General features: G+C 33.8%; 1 protein-coding gene across 1 annotated transcript in view; it reads right to left on the bottom strand.

Moving 5' to 3' along the window:
- The window catches only part of LOC142348325 (pickpocket protein 19-like), a 30,324-nt gene extending 8,655 nt beyond the window's left edge, over window positions 1-21,669 (bottom strand). Inside the window, exons 1-2 of the mRNA XM_075399633.1 lie at window positions 21,589-21,669; window positions 16,387-16,539 (exon numbers count right to left, since the gene is read on the bottom strand). Coding sequence (XP_075255748.1) covers window positions 16,387-16,539; window positions 21,589-21,646 — 211 coding nt within the window. The 5' untranslated portion in view covers window positions 21,647-21,669. The remainder of the gene's footprint in view (window positions 1-16,386; window positions 16,540-21,588) is intronic.
- Between the last annotated feature and the right edge of the window lie 2,047 nt (window positions 21,670-23,716).

Raw genomic sequence — 23,716 nt, 5'->3', positions numbered from 1 at the left:
TATTTCGTCTCTGTTGTTCAATTGGAAATGAAAGCGTTCAATATGTTCTGGTTTGTTAGGGGTCCAACAAACAATTATTTTTAAGTTTACAAACTGGTCTTTAACGAAGAAAATAACAATGTTTTCTTTATATGAAATATACGCTCTGTCAATTGTGGTTGATTTGTTATTATATTTTAAGATTTTATGCGGGATGTTATAAGGACTGTAAGACGCTGAGAAGGTTGTTCTTGAAGCTATAATCCAATAATCGTTTAGCGGAATATTCATTGATCAGTTGGTGGTTCTAAAACCAAACAAGGGTCATTTAAAGTGTCTAAGTCAACTAGATTTGAAGAATGAATTTGATTTAATAAACTGTTAAGTTGCTGAGGGTTATATTTTCCCCAGAAGATAGCAATAGGGTCTTCGTTAGAGTTAGTAGCAAAGAATACTTTAGTTCTTACTTCGTTAGATATTTGACAACTGGTTAAGGTGTTAAATTCACTATTAAATTTCAGCTTTTGATTTGCCTTAATGGAAACTTTCACAAGTATATCAGGGTTAAAAGAAAGAGAAATAAGAAAACCAATTTGGTAGAATGAGACTTCGCTCATAAATTAGGATTGATCAGCTTTTAAGTGAGTTCTAATTGTGTTATGCGATGTGTTAACTGGTGATGAATGTGTTCAATATGAGTAGTGTTTAGAATTTAGAAACTTTCTGAGTTGTCAGTCTTGTACTATGTTCGATCTGGAGGGTTATGGACTCCTTCTATAGTTACTGACTGCGAATTGAATTAAGGACTAATATTGAACTGAGTTACCTGGTATATGTGTGGTGGAGATGTGTTGTGACAAGTATTTGCTGTTCACAAATTGAGATGCTTGAAAACTTTGTTAAGTTTTCTAAGTTTATTAGTTGAAAGGGGCAAAATGTGAAAGATAGAATTTCGGACAGAGAGAAGGAGAGAGAGAAAGAAGAGAGAGAGAGAGAGAGAGAGAGAGAGAGAGAGAGAGAGAGATGGTCAAGTTAGAACTGAATCTAAGAGCGAAAGAAGTAATTGATTTCAGAAGGTAACTGAGAAAAGTGATTTTGAGTTTGGGTAAGGTTCTTAGGTAGTGGCTGTCAGGGCTAAGTTACCAAAATATGTGCGCTCATTTCTGATTGGTCAATAGCTAGCCTTAATTAGTGTCATGTAGCAAAGTGATAAACTAATCATATGACAAAAATCATACGATAAAAACTCAAAACTAAATTCTCATGTTTCAATGCTATAGGATCGATCTTTATTATCTAAAAAGAATGTATTTTTCGGCAGAATTCTCAAAATTCGCTTCCAAGAAGTCCAAATCGCTATATCTTTGTGTTTTCATTTTAAGCTTTTCAAGTGCTTATCGCAAGTTGCCTTAAAACAGTATGTGTTAGAATATGAAAAATTTGATCTTTTTAGAACTTAACGGTGTTATATCAACTTTGTGCTTTCAATACGTACTTTCTGGGTTGGATTTTCCAATTTCGTTTCGTCGAAGTTGTAGGCTATATCTTTGTGAAATCATGTTTAAATTTTCAAGTGTTAATCATAAGTTGTCTAGAAACAGGATATGTTAGAATATGAAAAATGAAATTCTTAGAGTTTAATTGTGTTATTTCTGATTTATGTGTTTTAAATGTACTTCTGAGCTGTATTTTCAAATTCCGTTTCGGCGAAGTTGTAGGCTATATCTTTGTGAATTCATGTTTAAATTTTCAGGTGTTAATCATAAGTTGTCTAGAAACAGTATATGTTAGAATATGAAAAAAATGAAAGTTTTGGAACTCAACTGAGATGTTTCTAATCCATGTGTTGTACACTTTTGTGAACTATTAGAGCAAACATGTGTTTGTGCAAACATGTAGTCTGAGTTGTGGAGTGGATAAATCTATCGAGTTATTACTCTTTCTGAGATTTGTGTAAGGTTTGCACTTAGGTGACATTATTCTTACTTGGGAAATTTAAAAGTGCGGTTAGTTATTTGTTCATAAGGTCTTTAATGTTTATTTTAAACGTTCCGCGGGCCTCTAAACGAGTAGGGTTAGCTCTTATCTGTTGACTATGTAAAATGTTTTATTGTGCATTTCCTGACAAATTGTGATTTAGTGTGGGTTAAATAAAATGAAAGGGACAAATTTCTGTACTTAAGGTATATAACTTAGATTAGGTATTTGCTCATGGGGGACTAACTTGTACTTAGTTTTGCTTTGTGTAACATGTGTTTTCAGCATTATTTTGCAATAAAAGGTATGCGCAAATGTTAAAAGTGTATGAGTGTTGAACATGTATAGAAATTATGTGCGTGTAACAGCTTGCAATGGTGATTAATTGCGTACTTGAGGTAAGATTTGTGTTGAGTGGGCTATTTGCTTTTTGCCTTAAACGTTCATACTATACAGTTGATCTCTCTTGACTATTTATTTCCAAAACTTTATTTCTTTCTTCGCCATTAATTTCAATTTTTTTTCTTTTAGACTTTCTTCTTTCTTTTAGTTTATTTTTAATTTTTGTTCCTTCTTTAATTTGTATCTTCTTTGTTCCCGGTTTTATTTTTTGTTATATATATATATATATATATATTCATATTCAGAAATGAGTTGTTATCCTTTTGACTATACGTGCCCTAAAGATGAAATGAAGGAGGAGTTGGAGACTGCGAACTATCAACTAACTGTTGATGGATTGGAGTTTACTCCAGTCATTGGTCGTAAGAAAACGGTGCGCCGTTATACTTATAAGGCGTTCCTTAAAACAGGGGTATTCGGCTTAGATGCCCTCAGCTTTTTATTTTTCATGCCCACGGCATATTGTTATCCACATCTTGCGTTATGGGACGAGGAAGTCTTAGGAATATGTCGGGTGAGGAACAGGTTCAATCCGTGGTCAATGAGGGAAACAAGATGTGTTTCAACGTGGACCACTGAACTAATCGAATTCTTCTAATGAAAAAGATGTAAGTTTACACCGAATAAAATTATCTTGTTTTATTAGGGTTCTCACGGGATGATAAGGGAGAGAAAAGGGTGGGGATAGGCTTTACATAAAGAAATTGTGAAATAGAATGTTAAGGAGGCAATAATTTTAGTTCTTCAAACGATAACTGAAGATGGGGTGTCCTTAACAGAACAACAAGAGGACGAACTTGACAAATTGGAACAAAGAGTTTGGGCCCTATCTCAGGCGTGGTGGTGTCCCAAGACCGGGCCAACACTACAGCGGTGTTACAAAATGTTGAGGGAACTCAACTATAAGGAATGCCTGGTGTTTGAGGAGAAGACGTTGGTGGCTGCCACCGTGAGGAGTCTATTAGAGCCTCATATGTAGGTGAGAAAAGGAGAGAAACTGATTGATGTCGTAGTATTTGGTGTCTATTATTGGTTTATAATCAAGCTTTTTCTTTTGATTTTTGCGTATATTAGCTTTTTTATGATTTTTATGCGTACTGGTGCTTTTTAATATAAAGTTATTATTTAAAAGAGATTTTGTGTATCTATTTCTTTTTGAGTATATGTATCAAGTCAGAAGGAATAGTTTCACCAAAGAATGTAGGTGCTTTTCTATTACGCTGAGGTCTACTCAATACTTCATTTGCGTCAGGTAAATTAGATATATTAGGGGATGCTGTAGGTGTAGGATTATAAGGTGATGATGTGGGGCTATTACGCGTTGCTTGGGGGAATAATTTGCGTGTAGCTTTAAATTTACTAGTATTATATGGTGGCGTAGAAAAATTTTCTTGCTGTGGGCTATTAGGTGAATACATATTTTGCATAGGGTAGGGGGTTGAAATGCGTGGGGGTAGAAAATTAGAAGAGCTTGTGCCTTGAATGTGTGTTGTGTTATCTACTCGTGTTTGTAGCGATTCTAAGCCTGAGTCTTTTGTTGGAGTAGCCTCAACGTTAAATGTTGGCTGTAGTGTAGTACTAGGATTAACAGTATATTGTGCTTCTACTAAGGGCCACTGCGAAATAGCAATATGTTGTGCGCCTCTATTAGCATTAGATTTGGCTATATTATATTTATTATATTGAGTATAATAATCGTCAGTGTCGTCTGGGACTACGTAGTTCTCAACTAACTCTTGTATTTTTATCTTCTTTCGGGTAATAAGGTACTATATGATTTTTATGCACGGTTTTCTTCTCATTTGTTTTATAATGTTGTATTTCATATGTAGTATTAGTTAGCATTCGTTTCACAGTGTAAGGGCCTGAGCGTAGCTCTTGTAGCTTTTTAGACTTTAGTAGTCCTTTAGAGTGATTTTCTAAGAGTACTTTTCTACCTTCAGGTATAGGCTTTCCGAGTTTAAATCTGTTTCTATACTTGTGCGCTTTATTCGTAGTTTGTCTACTTTTAGTGTAGGTATTCGAGTATATTGTTTTAAATGTATTCTCTCGCTTTAAATTTTCGTTAGATAATCTGTTTTGTAATAATTTCTCTATCTTTTTGTTGTTACAAGTTTCTTCACTATGCGAGTGTGGTGGTAGATTACTACAATACTCTGCTGTGCATTTCTTTTGATTTTCTCGTAGTAGTCCTAAGTTTAGTGATAAGGGTATTTGGGTATTTGCAGTACTGTAGTTTACTGCAGTATTGTGTGAAAATGCAAATTTACTAGTGTACTCGGACCAATTAGATCCACTTTTACTAATAAAATGTCTTAGGTAATTAGTCAAATGTTTTTATTGTACTTCTACTTTGCCGTTAGTCCACGGTGAATATGCAGTTCGGGGACATAGTGTAATTCCCATTTCGTTTGTGTAGTGAACGAAATCATTACTAATAAAAGCATTACCGTTATCATGTACTATTTGTTGCGGTATACCAAATGTAGTTATAAATTTCTCTAGTTGATTTACTGTTTCGAGAGCTTCAGCATTCTTGCTAGGGTATACTTGTATAAATCTAGAGAAAGCGTCTACTATTACAAGACAAAATCTATTTTCTTTACTAAATGGTCGTAGTGGACCTTTATGATCAATATGAAGTGTATGTAGGGGTATAGCTTCTAAATGTCCCCATGGTTCTAAGGGTGCTTCGTTCAAATCTTTGCGTGCTGACTTATTAGTTTGGCAACTTAAGGAATCTAACATTAACATTTCAATCCATTTAAACATACCGGGCCAATAGAAATATCGCTTAACCCTATTGTAAGTTGTGCTTTCTGCTCTATGACCACTAAATTCATGCGCATGTGCGACTTCGAATCTTTTTATAAATAGTGAAAGTGGTGCACATAACCTAACGTCAAAAGAGCCGTCTTCAAAAGGTTCAGAATAACAGAGTAAATCATATTGACTCTCTGAAAACAACAAATTGAAATTATTTCAATAGGTTTCTAGTGCTTTAGATTGTTTAATAATGTAGTCCTTTTCTGGAGCTTTGCCTACTTTTAACCAATCTCTAACTTTATCTATCACAGAGCCGTTTACTTGTTCTTCAAGAATATTATCAGTGTCAAGACTAGCGTTTTTTGCAAAATCTGTAACCTTAGCTATTAAATCTAATGTATCTGTGTGGACATTTTTTTCTGAGATGTTTTGAAAAGCTTCTGGTTCAATAAGTTTCTTAAATTTTGTCCGTCTAATATAGTCGGCTTTAGCAGATTCTAATTGTTCAATAAGTGAGTTTTCAATATTACCTTCTACTAAGTCTTACCAATCTTGATCGTCGTAACCTTCTCGATCATCACTTATTTCAGCTATTTCTTCTATCTCGGAATAGTAGTGATTATCATATTCGCTAGTTAGTTCTGAAGTTAATTTCTTTTTTATATTTATTTATGTGCCGTAGCGAAAACAATCAGAGAAAATGTGCATAGCAATACAGTGTTCATTTATGTAGTCTGGTGAATCATCTACGCTAAAGTCACCTTCATCATTTATTTTAATAAGTTTCTTTCTTTCGCCTTTGACTTGAGCAATAATTGGATAACAGTCGTTAGCTGATGCGTCCTTATCGTCCTGATGCAATACAGAATAGTTAACTTCTTTTCCGTTAATATGAAACTTTATATCCTTAGGTATTGCTTTGTTTTCTATTTGATAAAGTTTAGCATCTGCTAAAGAAATGTTTCGGCTAAGAATGTCAGGGAACGCTAAGTTTTTGCCTTCAGTGTATATAATTTGCAAATTTTGGAACTTAGTTATTACAACTTGATACTTAAAGAAACGATGTGACATTTGTCCTCGTCGTGACCAAAGAAATAGAAATGGTCTGTAATCACAATATAGGTAAATTGGAAAAGGGGATCCAATAACATAAAATTCATAAGTTTGTAATACAGATATTATTCTGCATAGTTCTCTATGTTGAGGGGACATCTTTTGTTCAGCTTTATCAAATACTCTCGAGTTTGCTGAAATCATACGTTTTCTATCATGAAAATCTTGTATAAGAACACAACCTGTTCCTAAATTAGACGAATCAATATGAATATGAAAGGGATAGTCATTAGAAGGAAATGCATTAGAAATGTCGTGACAGAATCTCTGTTTGAGGTCTGTGAATACCTTTTCGTGTTCCGGTAACCACTTGAATAGTGTTGTATCTTTAGTTAAATCATATAGAGGTTTTGTATCTATGTGAAAGTTCAAAATATAGGTGTGATAGAAACCCATCATTCCTAAAACTCTTAAAACTTCTGTTTTCGATTCTGGCGTTTTTAAGTTTCTAATATCATATATGCGCGAAGCAATAGGCGATAGTCCGTCTTTAGATATAACATGTCCTAGAAATCTCACTTTCCGTACGAAAAACATTGTTTTATTGGGGGCTGCTTTAAGGTTTGCTTTTCGAAGCAAAGAGTGACACTCTTTTACTGTTGTGAACATTCTCGCTTATCTTTAGCTTGTAATAAAGTATCGTCTATGTATGTTATGGCTTGTTTACGCTTTATAAGAGGTCCAAATGCATAACGCATTAGTTTGCTAAAGAAACTGGGTAATTGCTTAAGACAATAAAATCCTACTTGATAGGTGTATTGTCTGCCTCCTACAGTAAAACTTGTAACCTTCGGCGTATCTTCAGTTAGTGGTACTTGATTATAAGCCGATGATAAATCACTACTTGTAAATATAGTTCCGGTTATTCTTTTCATTAGAACGTTTAGAGGTTCAAGTGGCCAACTAGAATTACTTGTATCAGTTATAGAGTTTAGGTATCTAGCATCAATGACTAGTTTTACATAATCCTTCTTAGGTAATATGATAACGGGATTGACAAACCAACTATTCATATCATCGTTCTCATTGAGTTCTCTAATTGTCCCTGCTTGAATTAATTCATCCATTAGTTTTTCTAATTTATCTCTGAGATGAATGGGTATTTTGCTTGGTCGATGCTTTTTAAAGGTTGCGTCTTTCTTTAGAGGTAAATGGAACTTATGCTTAGTTTTGCCAATATCATATTTATGATGTGAATAGACATCATTATCCTGAAGTAATATTTCTATCAACTCAAACAATTCATCATCAGTCAAATCACTTTGCGTGAAATCAAAATTATCTGAGAACCTTTCTTGATACTCTATGTCTTGAACTGTATTTCTTTTTTGTTGAATTACAAAATCACTAACTGCTTTATTTATGATTCGGTTGCTTTGTAGTTTATCTCTAAACTTAGGAAACTGGTCGTTGACTTTAGGTCTACATAGTTCTTTGGCTTCGGTAGAGAAGTCTGTGGCTAGTTCTCTCTCATCTTCTTTGCATTTTTCTATTAACTCACTCTCAATAATTTCGAGCACCTCTTCTTGTTCTAGTGTATTGGTTTCTACTTTTTGAAGTTTATCAATATCATCTTTGCTTGTGTACACATAGATAGTTATTCCTGAATTCCTAAATGTTTTTTCAATTAGAGAAGATATATCTCTCCAGTTCATTCCGTCTAAACCACAAGCTATTTTTGGCATCGCTATACAGCGTAAATTTAGTCCTAGTGCATGATCTCTCATAGCAAGTAGCGTTGTTTTGATTGTACCAATTGTTGGCTTTTCATAATGATTAGCCTTGGTGATGAGATTATATACTAAGTTATTATCTGCTCTGAATGTTATTATGTCACCTAGATCACAGTTTCTACTTTTACAGTAGTCTTTAATAAGGGTATTCTTCTGGAGATTGTGTTAGCAAAACCTTTTCTCATTTCTGCATCTGAGGATATCGTGTGCGCTATAGGCATATTAGAGTCAAATATAGATTGGGTACGAAAATCTACATATCTAATGCAAGAATTAGTTTGAATTTGCTGTCCTTCCTGCAAATTGTTTACTACTGTGTTCAGTATGAAGCAACTGTTATAGTCCTCACTTTCGTTTAATACTGTACTTGTAAATTCGGTACAGTTTCTGATATTGTATCTTTATATAGTTTTGTCGGTTATATCACACATAGCATAACCTATTATTCCTCTATTTATCTGTATTGGGTGATTCTTTTGATTCTCCGTGAATATGGGTAGAAATTCTTCAGGTTGTGGACAAAGTGTATTCACAAAGACTAGGTCAGTTTTTGCAACATTATTATGAGGCATGAAATATGTTCCTGGTGGAAATAAGGCTTGACTGGGGTGCTTTTGCTTATACAGTTGTGCACTTTTCTGTTGCAGAAAGATCGGTTGAGCTATGTTTAAAGCAGTCATTTTAGTTATGTATGGATAATCTTTCTCATTGTTGAGTGAGCCGTAGCAAATTAAATTCTTTTCAGTTTTTAATTCTACTGCGGGGATATCGAAGTGAAGTGCTTTTAAAAATAAATGACAAAAATCAATACCTATTATGTTCTGTCTCTGCTCTTTAGTAACGAATACTTTATGGGGGACTGTATATTTACCGTCAGTTTCAAAGCCAGATTGAATATTTGTGTAGCCAAGCATTCTGATTGTTGAACCAGTATATGTCTTTGAATCACGATTTGTATTTTGTAAATGCAAATTTTGTCCAAGGTTTACTAGAGCAAGGTATGTAGGATGATTGATAATAGTGCAGGTTGATCCTGGGTCAATCATGAATTCTACTTCTAAACCACTATTATTTTTAATGTCTCCGGTGGCAAAGTGATATAAAATGAGGTAAATTCTTGACTTAGTACTACTTTCTTTAGTAGCGTTCGGAGACTTCAAAAGTTTAAAGGAAAGAAAGTTGTTATAGCGTTTACGTAGACATCGTCACCTTCAACGAAACTTATTTGATTTGGTTGTTGATGAATATTGTTGGGTTTTGATTGTTTTTGTTGTAGATTGTTATTTCTACTTGGTGTATAGAAGCTTGGTGTATTTCTACTTGTTGATCAGGATTTGGTTCATTATTTCTATATGTGTTTTGCTGAGGGAAGGTTTGTTCGTATGGTTGAGTGAATCTATTACCAAAATTGCTAAAAGATGTATTTTGTTGTTGATAGTTAGGCTTGTTGAACCCAGGATTATAGTTTGAGTAGCCACCTCTTGGTTGATAGCCCTGGTTTCTAGGACCATTGAATCTTGCATTGCCTCGGTTATTCTTTCTATAATCATTAGAGAATGTTATATTTGGCCTTCTTGGTTCAACTAGTTCCTTTCTCAATTTGTTAACATTATCATCTATCTGTTTCTTTGTGCATCTAGAGATGGAATGACAATTGCTTCTACAATAATCACAGAATCTAGTTCTGTTAGGTCTGCCCTTTATGTTTGGGTCTCTTGGCCTAGAAGTATCTATAGCAATCACTTCGTTGCTTTTGAAAAGACTGGTTAAACCGTTAATTTTGCTCTCGAGTGTTTTAAGTTTATCTATTCCTGGAGCTCCACTAGACTCTGTTGTTACAGAAAATGTTAAGTCTTTCACGACTAAGTGATCAACAAACTGTTTCCAAGTTATTGAAGGATTCTCAATTTGTTTCTCGTGCGCTTTGCGTTTTAAACCTTGTGGTCTTAGTCCTCTTATAGCAAAATCTATGTATTTCTGACTTCGTTGTCTTTGTTGGATTTCTTTCTCCTTTCTTATATTGTCATCACCTTCGATTCTTGTTGGTATCTTTTCTGGCCAACCTTTATCAACTCCACTCTTTATTCTATGTAGATATTTCCTTATTAATTCTCCTTCTTGCCATAATGTGTTCTCAACCTCAAGTCTAAATCTAAATTGGTCTCTACCGTCTGTGAATCTTTTTATAAATTCATCTTTTAAAGTATTCCAATCTGTAGCATCTGTGACTTCACTTTCAAACCATTCTAGTGCTGTATCAGTTAAAATTGAGCCGAATAAAGATTGTTGCCTCTTATCATAGCTAGTTTGTGCAGCGGGTGCTGTAGGCCTAGTTCCTAGTGAAAACAGTATTTTGTTTTCTACAGAGTTCCAAAAGGAAGTGGCATCCTGATTAGGATCATTGCATGAAAAAGATACAAGTGAAAGATTTGGATGTGTTATGGGAGTTTCAGGTGGGGGAGTAACGGCAGGTGGAGAAGTAGTACTACCACCAGGACTGGTCATTGTTTAAAGGACTGAAGTTATTGTAATAAAACTATTAAGAACAGAGGAATAGTTTAAATCAAATTCAAATAAGGATTTAAGTGGGAAGCCCTTTGAATAGTTAAATTACACAAGTTAATTTAGTGGCTTCTCTGTAAATTTAGACAGGCTTCTCTGATAGTTAAAATGAACAAGTTAAATTGAGATTGCCTCTCTTGTATTAAATGAACAAGTTAAATTGAAAGTGCCTCTCTGGGACCACCATTTATACTGCTCGTCCGTACATTAGATACTTAAACGACGGGGTTAATCGCGGGACCACATGTATAACTTGAGAGTTCAACCCCTAGTTCTACTCTTGGTATATAGTTAAGTATTAAAGAACGTTAAATGCAAATATGAATTAATAAGTTATGTTAAACAGCATCAAATATGAACCGAGCTTGAAGGGATAGAATAGTTAAGGTTATTAAGACTGAGATAGCAAAAGTTAGCACAGGTTGAAATATTCTAAGTTAACTTGTAACTTAGATAGAGTTTAAGAAATGTTAATTTATAACTTAGAGAAGTTAAGCTGAACTTACCTGATTTCCAAATTCGTGCTAAGTTAATATTTTATGACTTAGAGAGTTCTTAGTTAAGAACAAGTCACAAAATATTCTAAGTTGGAAAAATATCTCAAGTAAGCTGAGATTGGGCAAGGGAGCAATACGGGGGTATGATTTTAAATCAGAAGTTATCAGGGACCAAATTGTGCTGAATTTAAGCGTGCAAGCTCCTTTTATACTTGCGGACACGTGGTTCTCTAGTATCCTATTGGATAGAGATAACAGTGTCGACAGAGTTACCAAGGTTAACCTGATGTTATCTCTGTGGCGTGATAATATCACGTCATAGTATTCTCAGTTTTAGTTAGTGATCTTAAAATAGTAGCTTATTCAAAACTACATAGTAATTTGTTCACACGTTAAAATGGACTTTGTCCAAATCAAGTTTGTGCTTCACGCACTATAACGTAAATTCTCAAAATAGCACTAAGATTATCAAATAGTGTTACTGAGTGTAGCACACTTCAGTACATCTGAAGTGGTTTGACCATAAATCATCTATTCTGTGAATCTCTAATTGAGGTGATCGAATATTACCCCCCCCCCCATTACCCCCCAAAAAGATATAAGAGTTTTGAGGGGAATTCGCTAAAAGTTCCCCCAATTACCCACCTAATCTTACATTTTTTTGGGGCGCAAAAATTCGACACGGGGTGTCCTTATTGCCTGAGACCTCACATGAGACTCACTCCACGAATTTTGCACCAACGCTTCAACCAACTATGTACAATTAGTTCGAAGCAATTCAATTCTACAAACTAATCTTGTATGTTTTCATATGCAATGATAGCGAAAATGAATGATTAATCATGAAATACAGTTGACATCCAAACTCCCGTTCTGAAACCATCCAAATGCTTCGCAAAAAGAAATTCAGCTCTGTTTTAGCCTGAAAAAAAATCCTCGAATTCATTATATGCTACCGGAAAGGAGCAAAAAAGGAACCTCTTCATATCCAAATAATTTATTGAAACTTAGGTTGCGGTAGGACTGAAAATAGTCTCATCGCTTCATTTCGCTTCATTTCAACCGTTTAACAATACTAATAGTCTAATTATATAGAAAAACTCCAAAATTTCATTTAAAATAGGGGCGTCAAAATTGAGTCATATGTATATACTTTTCAGACCAAAAGGTAGAAAATAGAAAATTTTGAACTGAGCCAAAAACAATTTTCACTGTCAAGACAAAAGAACAGTAATAGGTGAGCTAAACCTTCATCGATATTGCAAGGATGTACCAAATTATTAACCTTTTGAGAGAATTTTCTTTCTGTAGCTTCTAGCACACATTCGCACAAGCCGTTAATAATCTAGTAGGTCTTTCAGATATCAATGAAGGTCGTGAATACTCATCGTTGTCTGAATACTCATCGCCACAAAGGTTGTTGTCATTTCATAATATCGCAAGTTATCTCAACGAATAATAATAATTTAAACTGAACTTCTTGATTTTGTTCACACACTTTAAATGTTTTTATTTGGTGCAACTTTTCTACAGCGATTGAACAGAAATTTTATCTGCTCGCCATAACGATGTGATCTAATTTAATCACTGTTATAATCACTAAGTGTGGGTTAAACAAAATATGGAAAAAAATTATTGATCTTTTCAAAAATTACCCCCATTCAAAAGGGAGCTATTCTGGAACACAATTTAAGCAAGACGTTTTTTAGCCAACCAGAGACGACTGATAACTTTCCACGTATGCTCATACTATGTGAAAATAAATAAGATGAAATACGCCATGAAATGCGAAATAGCAAAATTGGAATACAAACGAAAAACTCTCCGACGGGCGGGTCACTGGGCGCGCTTCGCGGTTTCACCGCATTAACCGACCCGCGATTTCCGGATATTAACCCAGAGCGCATGAGAGGCATGTCCATGAACAGCGGTCAGCAATTTCGTTTAGACTGAAATTCGACTATCTAAACTGTAGGCCAAAACATATTGCGTTATGTTGTAGAACAAAAAGGAGGCAATTTTCTACTAGGAACCAAAGGGGGCAATTGTTGAAAAGATCCGAATTGATTAGTGATAAATTTATTCAACATTTTTGTTATTTGTATAACTTTGAGAAAAATTGTTCAGGGTTCCTTACAGGGTAGTTTTGAGTGTGTTCAGTTATAGTTCTTAATTTTTACTTGCATCTTCAACCAGAGGCATCCTATTTCATTCTAGTTTCTATTCAGGAGGTATCAATGTCTTTAAAATTTTTCCAATTAGAAAAAATTAAAATTTTAAACTCAAATTTTAATCTTTTTTGGCAACCGACATTCAAACAAATAAAACTCGCAAAAATCGAAGCTTAGGAAGTTCTTGATTGACGAAGTAATGAATAATGTCAAACGAATAAAACCTATTTGTTTGGCCGCTATTTGATTATTACATTACGTGGCCTATGTGCGAGAAGTTAAATTTCAAAAAAAATGTTTTGTGGAAGTGAGTAATAATAAAGTCTACACAATTTTCACAATCCATATTTACGCAAAACGTGGAAGAGGTTATTTATATCGTAGAGAGGGCTTACACATTGTCATATTTTTTTCTCGTAATTTAATTCCACCATTTTGAGCATGTAATCAGCCTACAATTTTTTGTCCGATATTTAATAGCATTTATTTGAGACCATTTTCAAGCATTCAATTTTTCTTGTGAAAAGTGATATGGGTAATTGTAAAATTGCTTATTGTCCTCCTAATCCACTAAAAGTATCGAGAAGGAAATTTATGATTTTAATTCACAATTAGGCTTTCTTACAATTGGGTAATTAGATAATGTGTCCGAGTGATGGTGAGGTGGAAATGAGATACTAATAGTGTGGAACCAAGTAAATTATTGTGTACAAAAGAATGACAAAGGATTGTCTCAATTTTTCACGCTAGCTTCAATAACATGCTATTTGAAAAATGACAGCGCTTATGGCCAACTTTGAAGCAAATTTGAACTAAATTAGCCTAGTGTCAATCATTTTTACACACGCTTTCAACTCTAAGCTTGAAACGTTGGAGAAAATCGAGTACTCATTTTTTGGACATTGGCTAGGTAATGTAAAATATGAAACCAAAGTTTTTGTGCCATAAAGTTCTATCGAGCAACAAAAAACCGTTGTTGCTTAAATTCCTCGTCATTAATTTATAACGATAATGTCTTTAACTTTAAGATCCATTTTTAGAAGCTTGAAAGAATCTGCAAATGGCGAGATTTAGTTCACTTCAACTGTTATTCGACTATTGTTTATGGAAAGTATAGCTTAACATTCATCAAAAGCAACAGCTGGGGATACAAAAATTGCTCAATTTCTCGACCGAAGAGAAAATAATTGAAGCCAATGCCGTTATAATGAACATTTTCAAGGCTGCTCATAAATGCTGGAATAAAAACACAAATTTTGGCTTTGTCTAAATGAAACGTCAGTGTCCGTGGTAAAAACTAACTCATAAATCATGTGGGCAAAACTAATATCTGTCTCTAGTTTTTGGCAGTAAATTTTCGCAAGAATTGCGGTGAAATGCGGTGAGTTATTTATTTTCATCGTATTCAATTGAATTCTTACAAAAAAGAACCTTGCGTACACGGATTCGAACCCCTCACCTCTTGCATGTATTTTACTTAATCCACTGCGACAACTTTCACTTTAAACTATGATATTTCTTGTGCATTAAAATCAGATTCAATAAACGCTGGAAAACAAATGCAGTGAAATTTTGAATGAAATGCGGAAAATTTCGCGGTGAATTTTTGTAAGAAATGCGTGAAATGCGGCGAATCAAAGTTTTTCATCGCATTCACCGCATTTTGTACATTAATTTGCCACAATAATTGCTGCGGTGACTTTCCCGGGTCAATATTATTCACGAAAATTTTGTAAGAATATAAATTTTTCAGCGGATAAATCTTACATAACTATCCACTTAATGTGCTGAGTTTTTAACACAATTCTTACACAATTTGAGCAGGTTTCAACACATCAGGCAGATAATTATGAAAGATTTATCTGCTGACAAATACTTTTTTCAGCGCTTGTCAGTGCATTTTCTACATATAGTTCAGTTTCTTCACCACCCATCTTGCATGATTTCCGTAAACAATTTTGGCACTTTCAGCGCTTATCTCCTATATTTCTAAGGTTTTTTATTTCTCTTCCACTTCTGTACATATAAAAGCAACACCAGAGCAAGACTAAACAGCATTGCACTAGAGCAGTCCAACTTAAAACCAGTTGGAAATCTGCCAAAAGACTTAAGAATTTTGTCAACTCCTAAGATAAAGCAGTTATTGCAGCTGGAGTACGTAGCCAATTTACCTAATTGAATGAAACCAGACAATTTAAGCATAATTGTCTTCCTTCCGTTAGATACGATGAAAACGTGGCTCCTTTCAGTTGTTCTGTTTTTTTTCAAGATGAGTTATCATTAAAAAACAGCTCAGATTTTTCATTGGTTAATGACTCTACAAAATTGCAGAACATGAAGAGCCGTACACGATGACTACGTTATAGGCATTTGTGAGCAATAAAATTGCGCGTACACTTTTATGTTAGAAATATGCTTAAAGCGCTAAAATTCTCTGTTTTTCTGCGGTGCTGAAATTATGCAAGAATTGTGCTGACTTTTTGAAGTGTTGACTTTATGTAAGGAATGTGTTGAAAGATGTGCTGAATTTTTGTAAGAAATGTGTCTAAATTATGTCAGGAATGTGCTGAAAGTATTGAATTCGGGATTTTTGGAAGTGCTGAATTTTCGTAAGAGAAGTGCTAAAAAAAGTGCTGAAATTATGCAAGAATTGCTTTGACAAGCACTGAAAAAACTTTTATTCAGCACATTTAGCACATTAAACTAATCTTTCAGCACATTCAGCATATTCCTTACAAAATTTCAGCGCACTCAGCGCATCTCTTGCAAAATTTTTTTGCTTACAACCGTTCACATCTCGACTCGGTTTTTGTAAGAAATGCGGTGATTTTGCGGTGAATTTGAGTTAGAAATGCGGCGGAAATTCAGTGAAGTATTTTTTCACCGCATTCACCGCATTCACCGCAATAACCGTATTTCTTACAAAAATTCACCGCGTTCACCATATTTCTTACAAAAATTTACCGCGTTCACCGCATTTCTTACAAAAGTTCACCGCGTTCACAGCATTTCTTACTGAAATTCACCGCGTTCACCGCATCTCTTTTAAAAATTCACTGCGTTCGCCGCATTTCTTACAAAAATTTACCTCAAAAGCTCGACCCGGGCTTCTCTTCTAGCATCTATGAACAGTATAGAAAATATTAATTATGATAGCGTTTGCTTTAGTTATAATTTCCACGTTACCTTTCCACAGACATCGTATGAAGAATTGTTTGAATGTGGGTAGCATATTTAGCATGAGAGTGGAGGTGTCTCCTGAAGAAGTTGTCTGGTCAGTTCTAGTCTCGTACTCAGCTGCGAAGTCTATCAGAGTCTTCTCCAAACTACTCTGCACACCTGTTCAAAAGAAACACCCCCTAGTCGAGACATTACGATAATCTTGCAAGAATCTGTAAAAATATGTTAATCTTGCAATATCTTGCAAGCAGATCCCTAGACGAAATGGGACGGTTATCCGCACTAAATAAAGTTAAGGTAAATTTACCTTAACGGAGTTAAGGTAAACCGTTGTTAAGGTAAAGGTAAGGTAAAATTTACCGTAAATTTATACCCTAACTTGAGTTAAGGTAGAAATTTACCTTATCTTTGTTAAGGTAAAATTACCTTAACTTACTTTTTTTGTAACGTTACCAAAAAAATATTAGGCTTGCTTAACAAAAACAAACACGCCTCCAATACTCCTCTTCGACGGTTACAAATCTGGTAAAATCTTGCAAGACTCTGGCAAATAATTGTTATCTGCTAAGAGACCAGATTGCAACTGTTATCCACTAATTTTCTTGCACGAATATTAGCAACTAAACGTCCCAAAACTTTTGGTCGGAATTTGAAATAGTTTGAAAGAACCTTATGACTTGTACAATTTTTAACAGTTCTCAACATGGATCTTCACTAAAAAACATAATTTCTTTACATATTGTGTTACAAGGAGGTTGTGTTTCCCACTTTGTGTCGTGGTGAACATACAAAACAGTCCCAAATAGCAAAATACTCCCAGACAAAACAGTCCCAGACAAAATAGTCCCAAGAGAGCAGACAAAATAGTCCCAGACGAAATAGTCCCATCTCCAAATAGAGGTTAATATATGCATACCAATTTACGAACAAACTAATTAAGTTATTCATACGACTGTAAGTCATTGAACAAATAATAAGCGGATTACAACATAGTTTTTGCCACAAAATTTGTATTTTGAATAAAAGTTTTTCGTTCATTCTAAATTCAAATAAATTAAAAACAATGCATTCAGATGCTAAACTGATAGATTATGCTTGTTAATTGTTTGTAGATTATGTTTACAATTGTTTTGATAATTATTCGGGACTATTTTGTCTGAGACTGTTTTCTCAGTTTTTTTGGACTATCTTGTCTGGGGACTCTATTGTCTGGGAATATTTTTCAATTTGGGACTGTTTTCTCTGGGACTGCTTCGGCTGGGACTATTTTGTCCGGACACGTGTGTCGTAGTTCAGGATATTATTTTTTTTTGTTTTTCATGGTTAACCTAGCCTATATCTAAGAGAGACGAACAGATCTAACAACTTAACTTAAATTCCGATCAAACCTCAGAAGCGATGATCCGTAATCTCTTTTTAGTGTCTTAATGATTTTAATTGTTATAATCATTCCCAGCAACACATAAAAAGACGATGGATAAGTTCTAATTGTCTTTCTAATTGTGTCAATATGTTAATCTTGCGAGTACTACAGTTCACATGCCATACTGCAATTGTACTCAGTTTGAGTTCAATATTACACCGACTTTAGTTCTTAGTAATCATGAGTCAATTACATTTGCTTTCCACTTTGATCAGATTAGCCCCTCAATTAGCAGATTGGTTGCTTCAAAAGGCATCTGTATTGCAAGGAAAATGAGCACGACCCGCGGGTTCTCTGAAATAACAGGGAAAAGAGAGAAAAAAAATTAAAAATATTTATTTGACACCCTTTATTTTCCTTCTTAAATTAGGGAGGAAAGAGTGTAATTTCAAAGGAAAAAATGTAAAATGAAGGCTGCAAAAAAATCGGAAAGATCGGAAAAAATCGGAACACTCTTGTTAATTAACCAAAGTTCAGCTCAAATGAAGGGATTTGTCACTGCAAAAACTGTGAGACAGTTGATTAAAAATTAAATGTTCTATAATTTCAAGTAATGTTTTTTTTATCGTTACTTATTGGTACTACTTGCAATTTCAAAAAAAATAAACGGCAAAATAAGTAGAATTGTTGGAAAACTCTTTTCTTTCGTGTTTCTCTATTTCCATATCATTCAACGATGTCATTCAAAATTTTTTTGACAACTTATTTTGAGTAGTTTTTATTTTTTTCACTTCACACAGATGTCAGCATTTCGAAGTTTTTATTGCAGTTTTTTTGACGTCAGAAACATAATATCTATGCTCTTTAATAATTTGAAGGTAACCGGCTAAGTGTTTAAAAGTAACAGGAATAGGAATAAGTTTTCGCATTTATTTACGGCAAATTTTCTGTCAGTTTGTTGATAATTATCATAAAAAAATAATTTATTAGAATAGATGCTTTTCAAACGGTATTTTCCCCCAGTCTTCAATAGAGTTTGCCTCCTGCAAGCAACGGTTTCAGATCAACTAACTAACTAACTAAACATGCTTTTGTTATTTTTATGACATTGTGAAGTTTCAGCAATCAGCTAACGCTCATTTTGAATTATAAACAACTTTTTCAAGAAAATCGACCAAGGTTTTAATTTGAAGGACGAAAACAGAATTTAAAAAATGAGATAATAATTTGAAAAAATTAGATAATAAACGGCCATAAAAGCTCCTAATTTGAAATTTTAGAGGGAAATATCTTGTTTAAAAAATCATTGGTTTATATTTTGTGAATAACATGTCTTTGTTTAGCATTTCATGTTTTAAGGCAATTGCAGTTAGGGAGGGAACAAAGTACATGCTACTATGGATCATATATAATGTTCCAACTGAAACATTTAACCAATTTAGTTCCCACTCAAACCATGTTCTTGTTCGAAACAATTATTTTAGGCTAAAACCAAATGAATAAAGATACTAAAGCAAAAAAATTATTACTTAAAAATCATTCAAAACTTATTAGTATTTTTTTACGTATGAAATTTTAAAAATACTCAATTTATGAATTCGTGGCTTTCGAATTGGAACTTAAGTACTTTGTAAGTTGGAAACTGTTGACATTATGACTTTGATTCTAATTAGTTGTTCCGAACAAAATGTCAGCCAATTGTTCTGAATTTCAAACATTTGCCATCTTGTACTAGCAACTCAGTCCCTGAAACAGCTTGAGAAAGACGTTTTGAGTTTCTGGAGAGTGCAATGAAAGAAACACAAAGCCTTCGGTTTATCAAGCCAACAATTTGGTTTATTAATATCGAATAAAAATATACAGAAAAACATTGTTAATAAAAACTACTTTTGTGACATCATTTTGTAAATTTGACTGTTACTGTTGATTGGAACTTTTAGATGAAAGCAGAAACACACCAAAATCCAATAAGCATGCAGTTTGCGCTCCCGCCCGGGATGTCGGTCATACAAAAATCCCGGTAATCATACAAGGTCATATATGATTTGTATGATATCCTGGTAATAATAAAAAGACCATACCTTTTTTTGTAAAGGAAGCTTAAAGGACCCTAATTGTGATGATGTTCATTTCAACTGAAGTAAGATAAAAATGATGTCAGTTCATTTTATCCCCGATATGATATTCAATTTTCCTGGTTATCGTACAGAGTCATATAAGAAAGTATGATTTCCTGGTAATCATAAAAGCATCATAAACTGGAAACACATTTTTTTCAAGAAATCACTTAAAAACAAACGCCGATCAATTTCCAACGTTTTATCAGCAACCTTACTCCATAATAGGGAAAGTTGCATTTCTTCCTGCTTATCATGTAAGGTCATATATGAATATATGATTACCTTGCAATCATACAAAAATCAGAAAACATTAAATGCAACAAAAACTGTCTGAATTGCGATGATCCTCTGTCAATTAAGTTGTACTGGAATAGTTAAATTTCAAGGGTTACCAGTTTGAAAACCTAGGTTGTCGTCAATTTTTATCTTTGATTTTAACTTTTTCAATCCCAATGCCTGCCACGGGTCAACGGCGGCTGTTTCCAACAATTGGGCGGCTACGATTAAACATGTCATGATATCCTGGTTATACTACAGGGATCATGTATGGCTTCCGGGTAATCATACAAAACGCATTTTTCATTTCCTGGTAATCATAGCTTGATCATCAGTGATTTCGTGATAACCATAGATGTATCATAAATGATTTCCTGATAACCACACAATTATTATACAAGGTTTCAGGTTAATCATATTATTCTGATAATTGAGTTCATTTTTATGATCTCCTACTTATCATACAAGTATCATATATTATGTCCTTGTTATCGTACTAAGTCATATATGATTTCCTATTAATCGTACAAATATCGTACTAGGAAATAGCGTATGACTTGTATGACATCATCTATGATTTTTGTTTGACTACTAAGAAATGAGAGCCCGAGCGTACCAAACTCTAAGGCGAAATCAGTACTGAGTCACAGAGTAATTCAGCGATTCATTCTGAATTTGTTATCTGAATTTTGTTCTGATTCAGAGAAATTTAGAAATTACTTCACAGTTGGTCCTGAAATCTTTCTGAAACAGTAATAAAACTTGATAATTCTCTGAAATTCTTCTAAATCAGCACTGATTGTCGCTGAAACTCAGGTACGGGCTATAACTTACCTGGATGATGTCCGGTTTTTAAAAACTGATTTTGCATATAACTGCAAGTTAATTTTAAAGTATTTTTTGCTAAAAACTCCCCAATTTCAAATTTCCCCACAAATCTCGGTGAAGTTAGGCAACTCTATCTGGATTTTTTTCTGCAATTCGAAGGCAGAATTCACAGAAAAAATATAGCTGGTGAAATTATTGGAAAAGCGTCGGTATTGTTTTAAGGCTTTTCTAGTTAACATCGGACTTTTCCGTTCACATTTTGAATGTGCTTCTTAGTTCCAAATCATTAATGTTTCTTTGGAAACGCAATAGAGGGAAGCCATTGTTCGTGCTTCGCTGATTTTTATTTTGAAAACATAAAACATCCCAACAAATAATAAAAAAAACAAAAAATGTGCTAAAAGCCCATTCTTATCTCCAATTACAAGTTGACAAAAGAGACAAAAAACTAATGAAAGTTGGTAAAAGAGACCAAAAAGTAATAAATGTTGACAAAAGAGACACAACAAGTTAATAAAAGTTGACAAAAGAGACAAAAAGTAATAAAAATTGACAAAAGAGACAAAAAATTAATGAAAGTTGACAAAACAGACAAAAAATGAAAAGAGAAAGAAGCCAAACCGTAAAAGGAGGCTGTCAGATCATCCAAGTTACTATAGTTGTAGAGTCGTGACCACATGCCCTCTAAATGAGGATATTTTTCAAAGGCTGCAGATATGTTCCTTCTTATGTCATTCCGAACACCCTCGTATATCGCATGCTCTGAGAATCCACTCAAATACACAAACATCGGGCCAACAGTTCCCGGGAAGAAGTTTTCAAAGTAGGTCTGATTCGGCAAAACGGGACATACCAAAATTTCGGGCATTTGAACCTGTTTGTTTTGTATATACTGCATGTTAGTAACCAGAGGTTGCTCTATGATGTAACTTTTGTAGGACAGGATTGAATAGTAGAAGAAAGTTGAGAAAGCGATGACTGAAATGAGTGCCCAGCAGACTTTTGCTCTCCATTTTCGATGTCCGAACAAGTTGTTGATTCCATGAAATGAACTATCCAATGCGAACGAATTGATTGTGGCGGAAAAACTCACAACCATTTTGACGTCTGCACAAACATTAATTCATCAGCATTTATTCTTGAGTTTTACTGAAATTTAGGTTTAAACATTGAAATGCAAGATGAAAGTTGAATAATTAACTTCGCACCGTGCTTATTATATTTATTTCAGCTGGTAATTCAGATTAAAGGAAAAGATTATCATGTAATTTTAAAACCGAGAATATGGAACATGGATATCCTGCTTAGATTAATTTATATACTTCACAAATGTAATAATAAAAGTGTCAAAAAACTTTCATTATACAATTTTTTACTTATTTAATCCAACAGCACAGCTGTTAAATATTAATCTCTTACCTTGTAAACCTGCTATTACTTCAATGTTTAAAAATCGACTGTCATACAAGGAAGAAGAAAACAAAAAAAACTGCAATTTATTTTTTCCCGAATTGACAAGTAAATTACTTTCATGTCCAGTTGGTTAAGGTTACAAGTCAGGTATAATATATATATTTTTTCTCCAGTACAATATTATAAATTAGGGGTTTTCTGCTTAAAACTTTTGAAGTAGCTAATGTTTCTTTCGAATGACACCATTTTAAATTGCTGAAGCAGACGCTGTTTTAACATTTATTTGTAACTATCAATCCTAATCACTGGAAAAGTAGAAGCCTGATTTGAAAAATTTTCAAATTTCAGCATCGATTGAATACAAAAAAATTAAAGTTTTTTTGAAAATAATTATTTTTTGAGCATTGTCGAAGAACTTAGAAAGAGGATGTTGGGTAGTATGATGAATTTGAATGTTTTAGCTCATTTTATTTTCTCGTTACGTTTCACTCCAAGAGATATTCAGCACAAGTGCTGAAAGAAATGTGTTTTATTTAATACAAGGAGGTTCGTTAATGAGCGTTCGCACATGATGTTCCGACCCGAGCTGATCTACATTTTTGACTTAATCGTCAACCAAACGAAGAGCTAACCAAAAACAGATGCCGAGTTTAACAAAAATCGTTACACAACCAAACTACTAATTGAATTACATAATGCTATGCCTCATTGCAACGCTCACGATATGTGCCAATAAAAAGACTACGAGAAAAAAAATAAACAAAATAAGCAAAACTAAAAAGTAACGGCAAAAAAACTCACTACCTAAATTTAAAAGTAACTAGTAAACAACGTCAAAATTCAATCAGATAACCCTTAACTGCACAAAACTATGCAGCAGATGGGACTTTTCCTTTTTGAGACAAGTAAAAAGAAAAAACAATGAGGCTAAATTCAAAAATCTATCAAAATTTCTTATAGAAAATAATTTCAGAAGTCTGAAAGATCTTTAGCTTTTGCCAAAATAATTCTCAAAAAATTTAATAAAAAATTAATACAAAACTGAAAAGGCCTGTCTTTGTTTAGACTAAGGCAGAGAAACGGACTAAGGATGCAGAAAAACTCAAGAAATTACAGACAAACTACGAAAACACAATTTATTGAAGCCATTAGAGTCATTAGCTCTTATCTGAATATTGTTTTTGTTTCAATTGTTGTCTTTAATAATTGAGCTAAAATTATACTGAATAATTAAATAAGTTCGCTTGGGCTTCATTCGAAAATAATCGGGCTCTGTTTTTACGAGAATGTGGTAAAGGAAGAGAAAAAGACACACAAAATTTGACCACTCAAAAAA

The sequence above is a fragment of the Convolutriloba macropyga genome, chromosome 10, assembly GCF_964194025.1.
Source record: "Convolutriloba macropyga chromosome 10, txConMacr16.3, whole genome shotgun sequence".
Classification (NCBI taxonomy): domain Eukaryota; kingdom Metazoa; phylum Xenacoelomorpha; order Acoela; family Convolutidae; genus Convolutriloba; species Convolutriloba macropyga.
The sequence above is the reverse complement of the archived record's forward strand: the minus strand, read 5'-3'. Positions and strand labels throughout refer to the sequence as shown.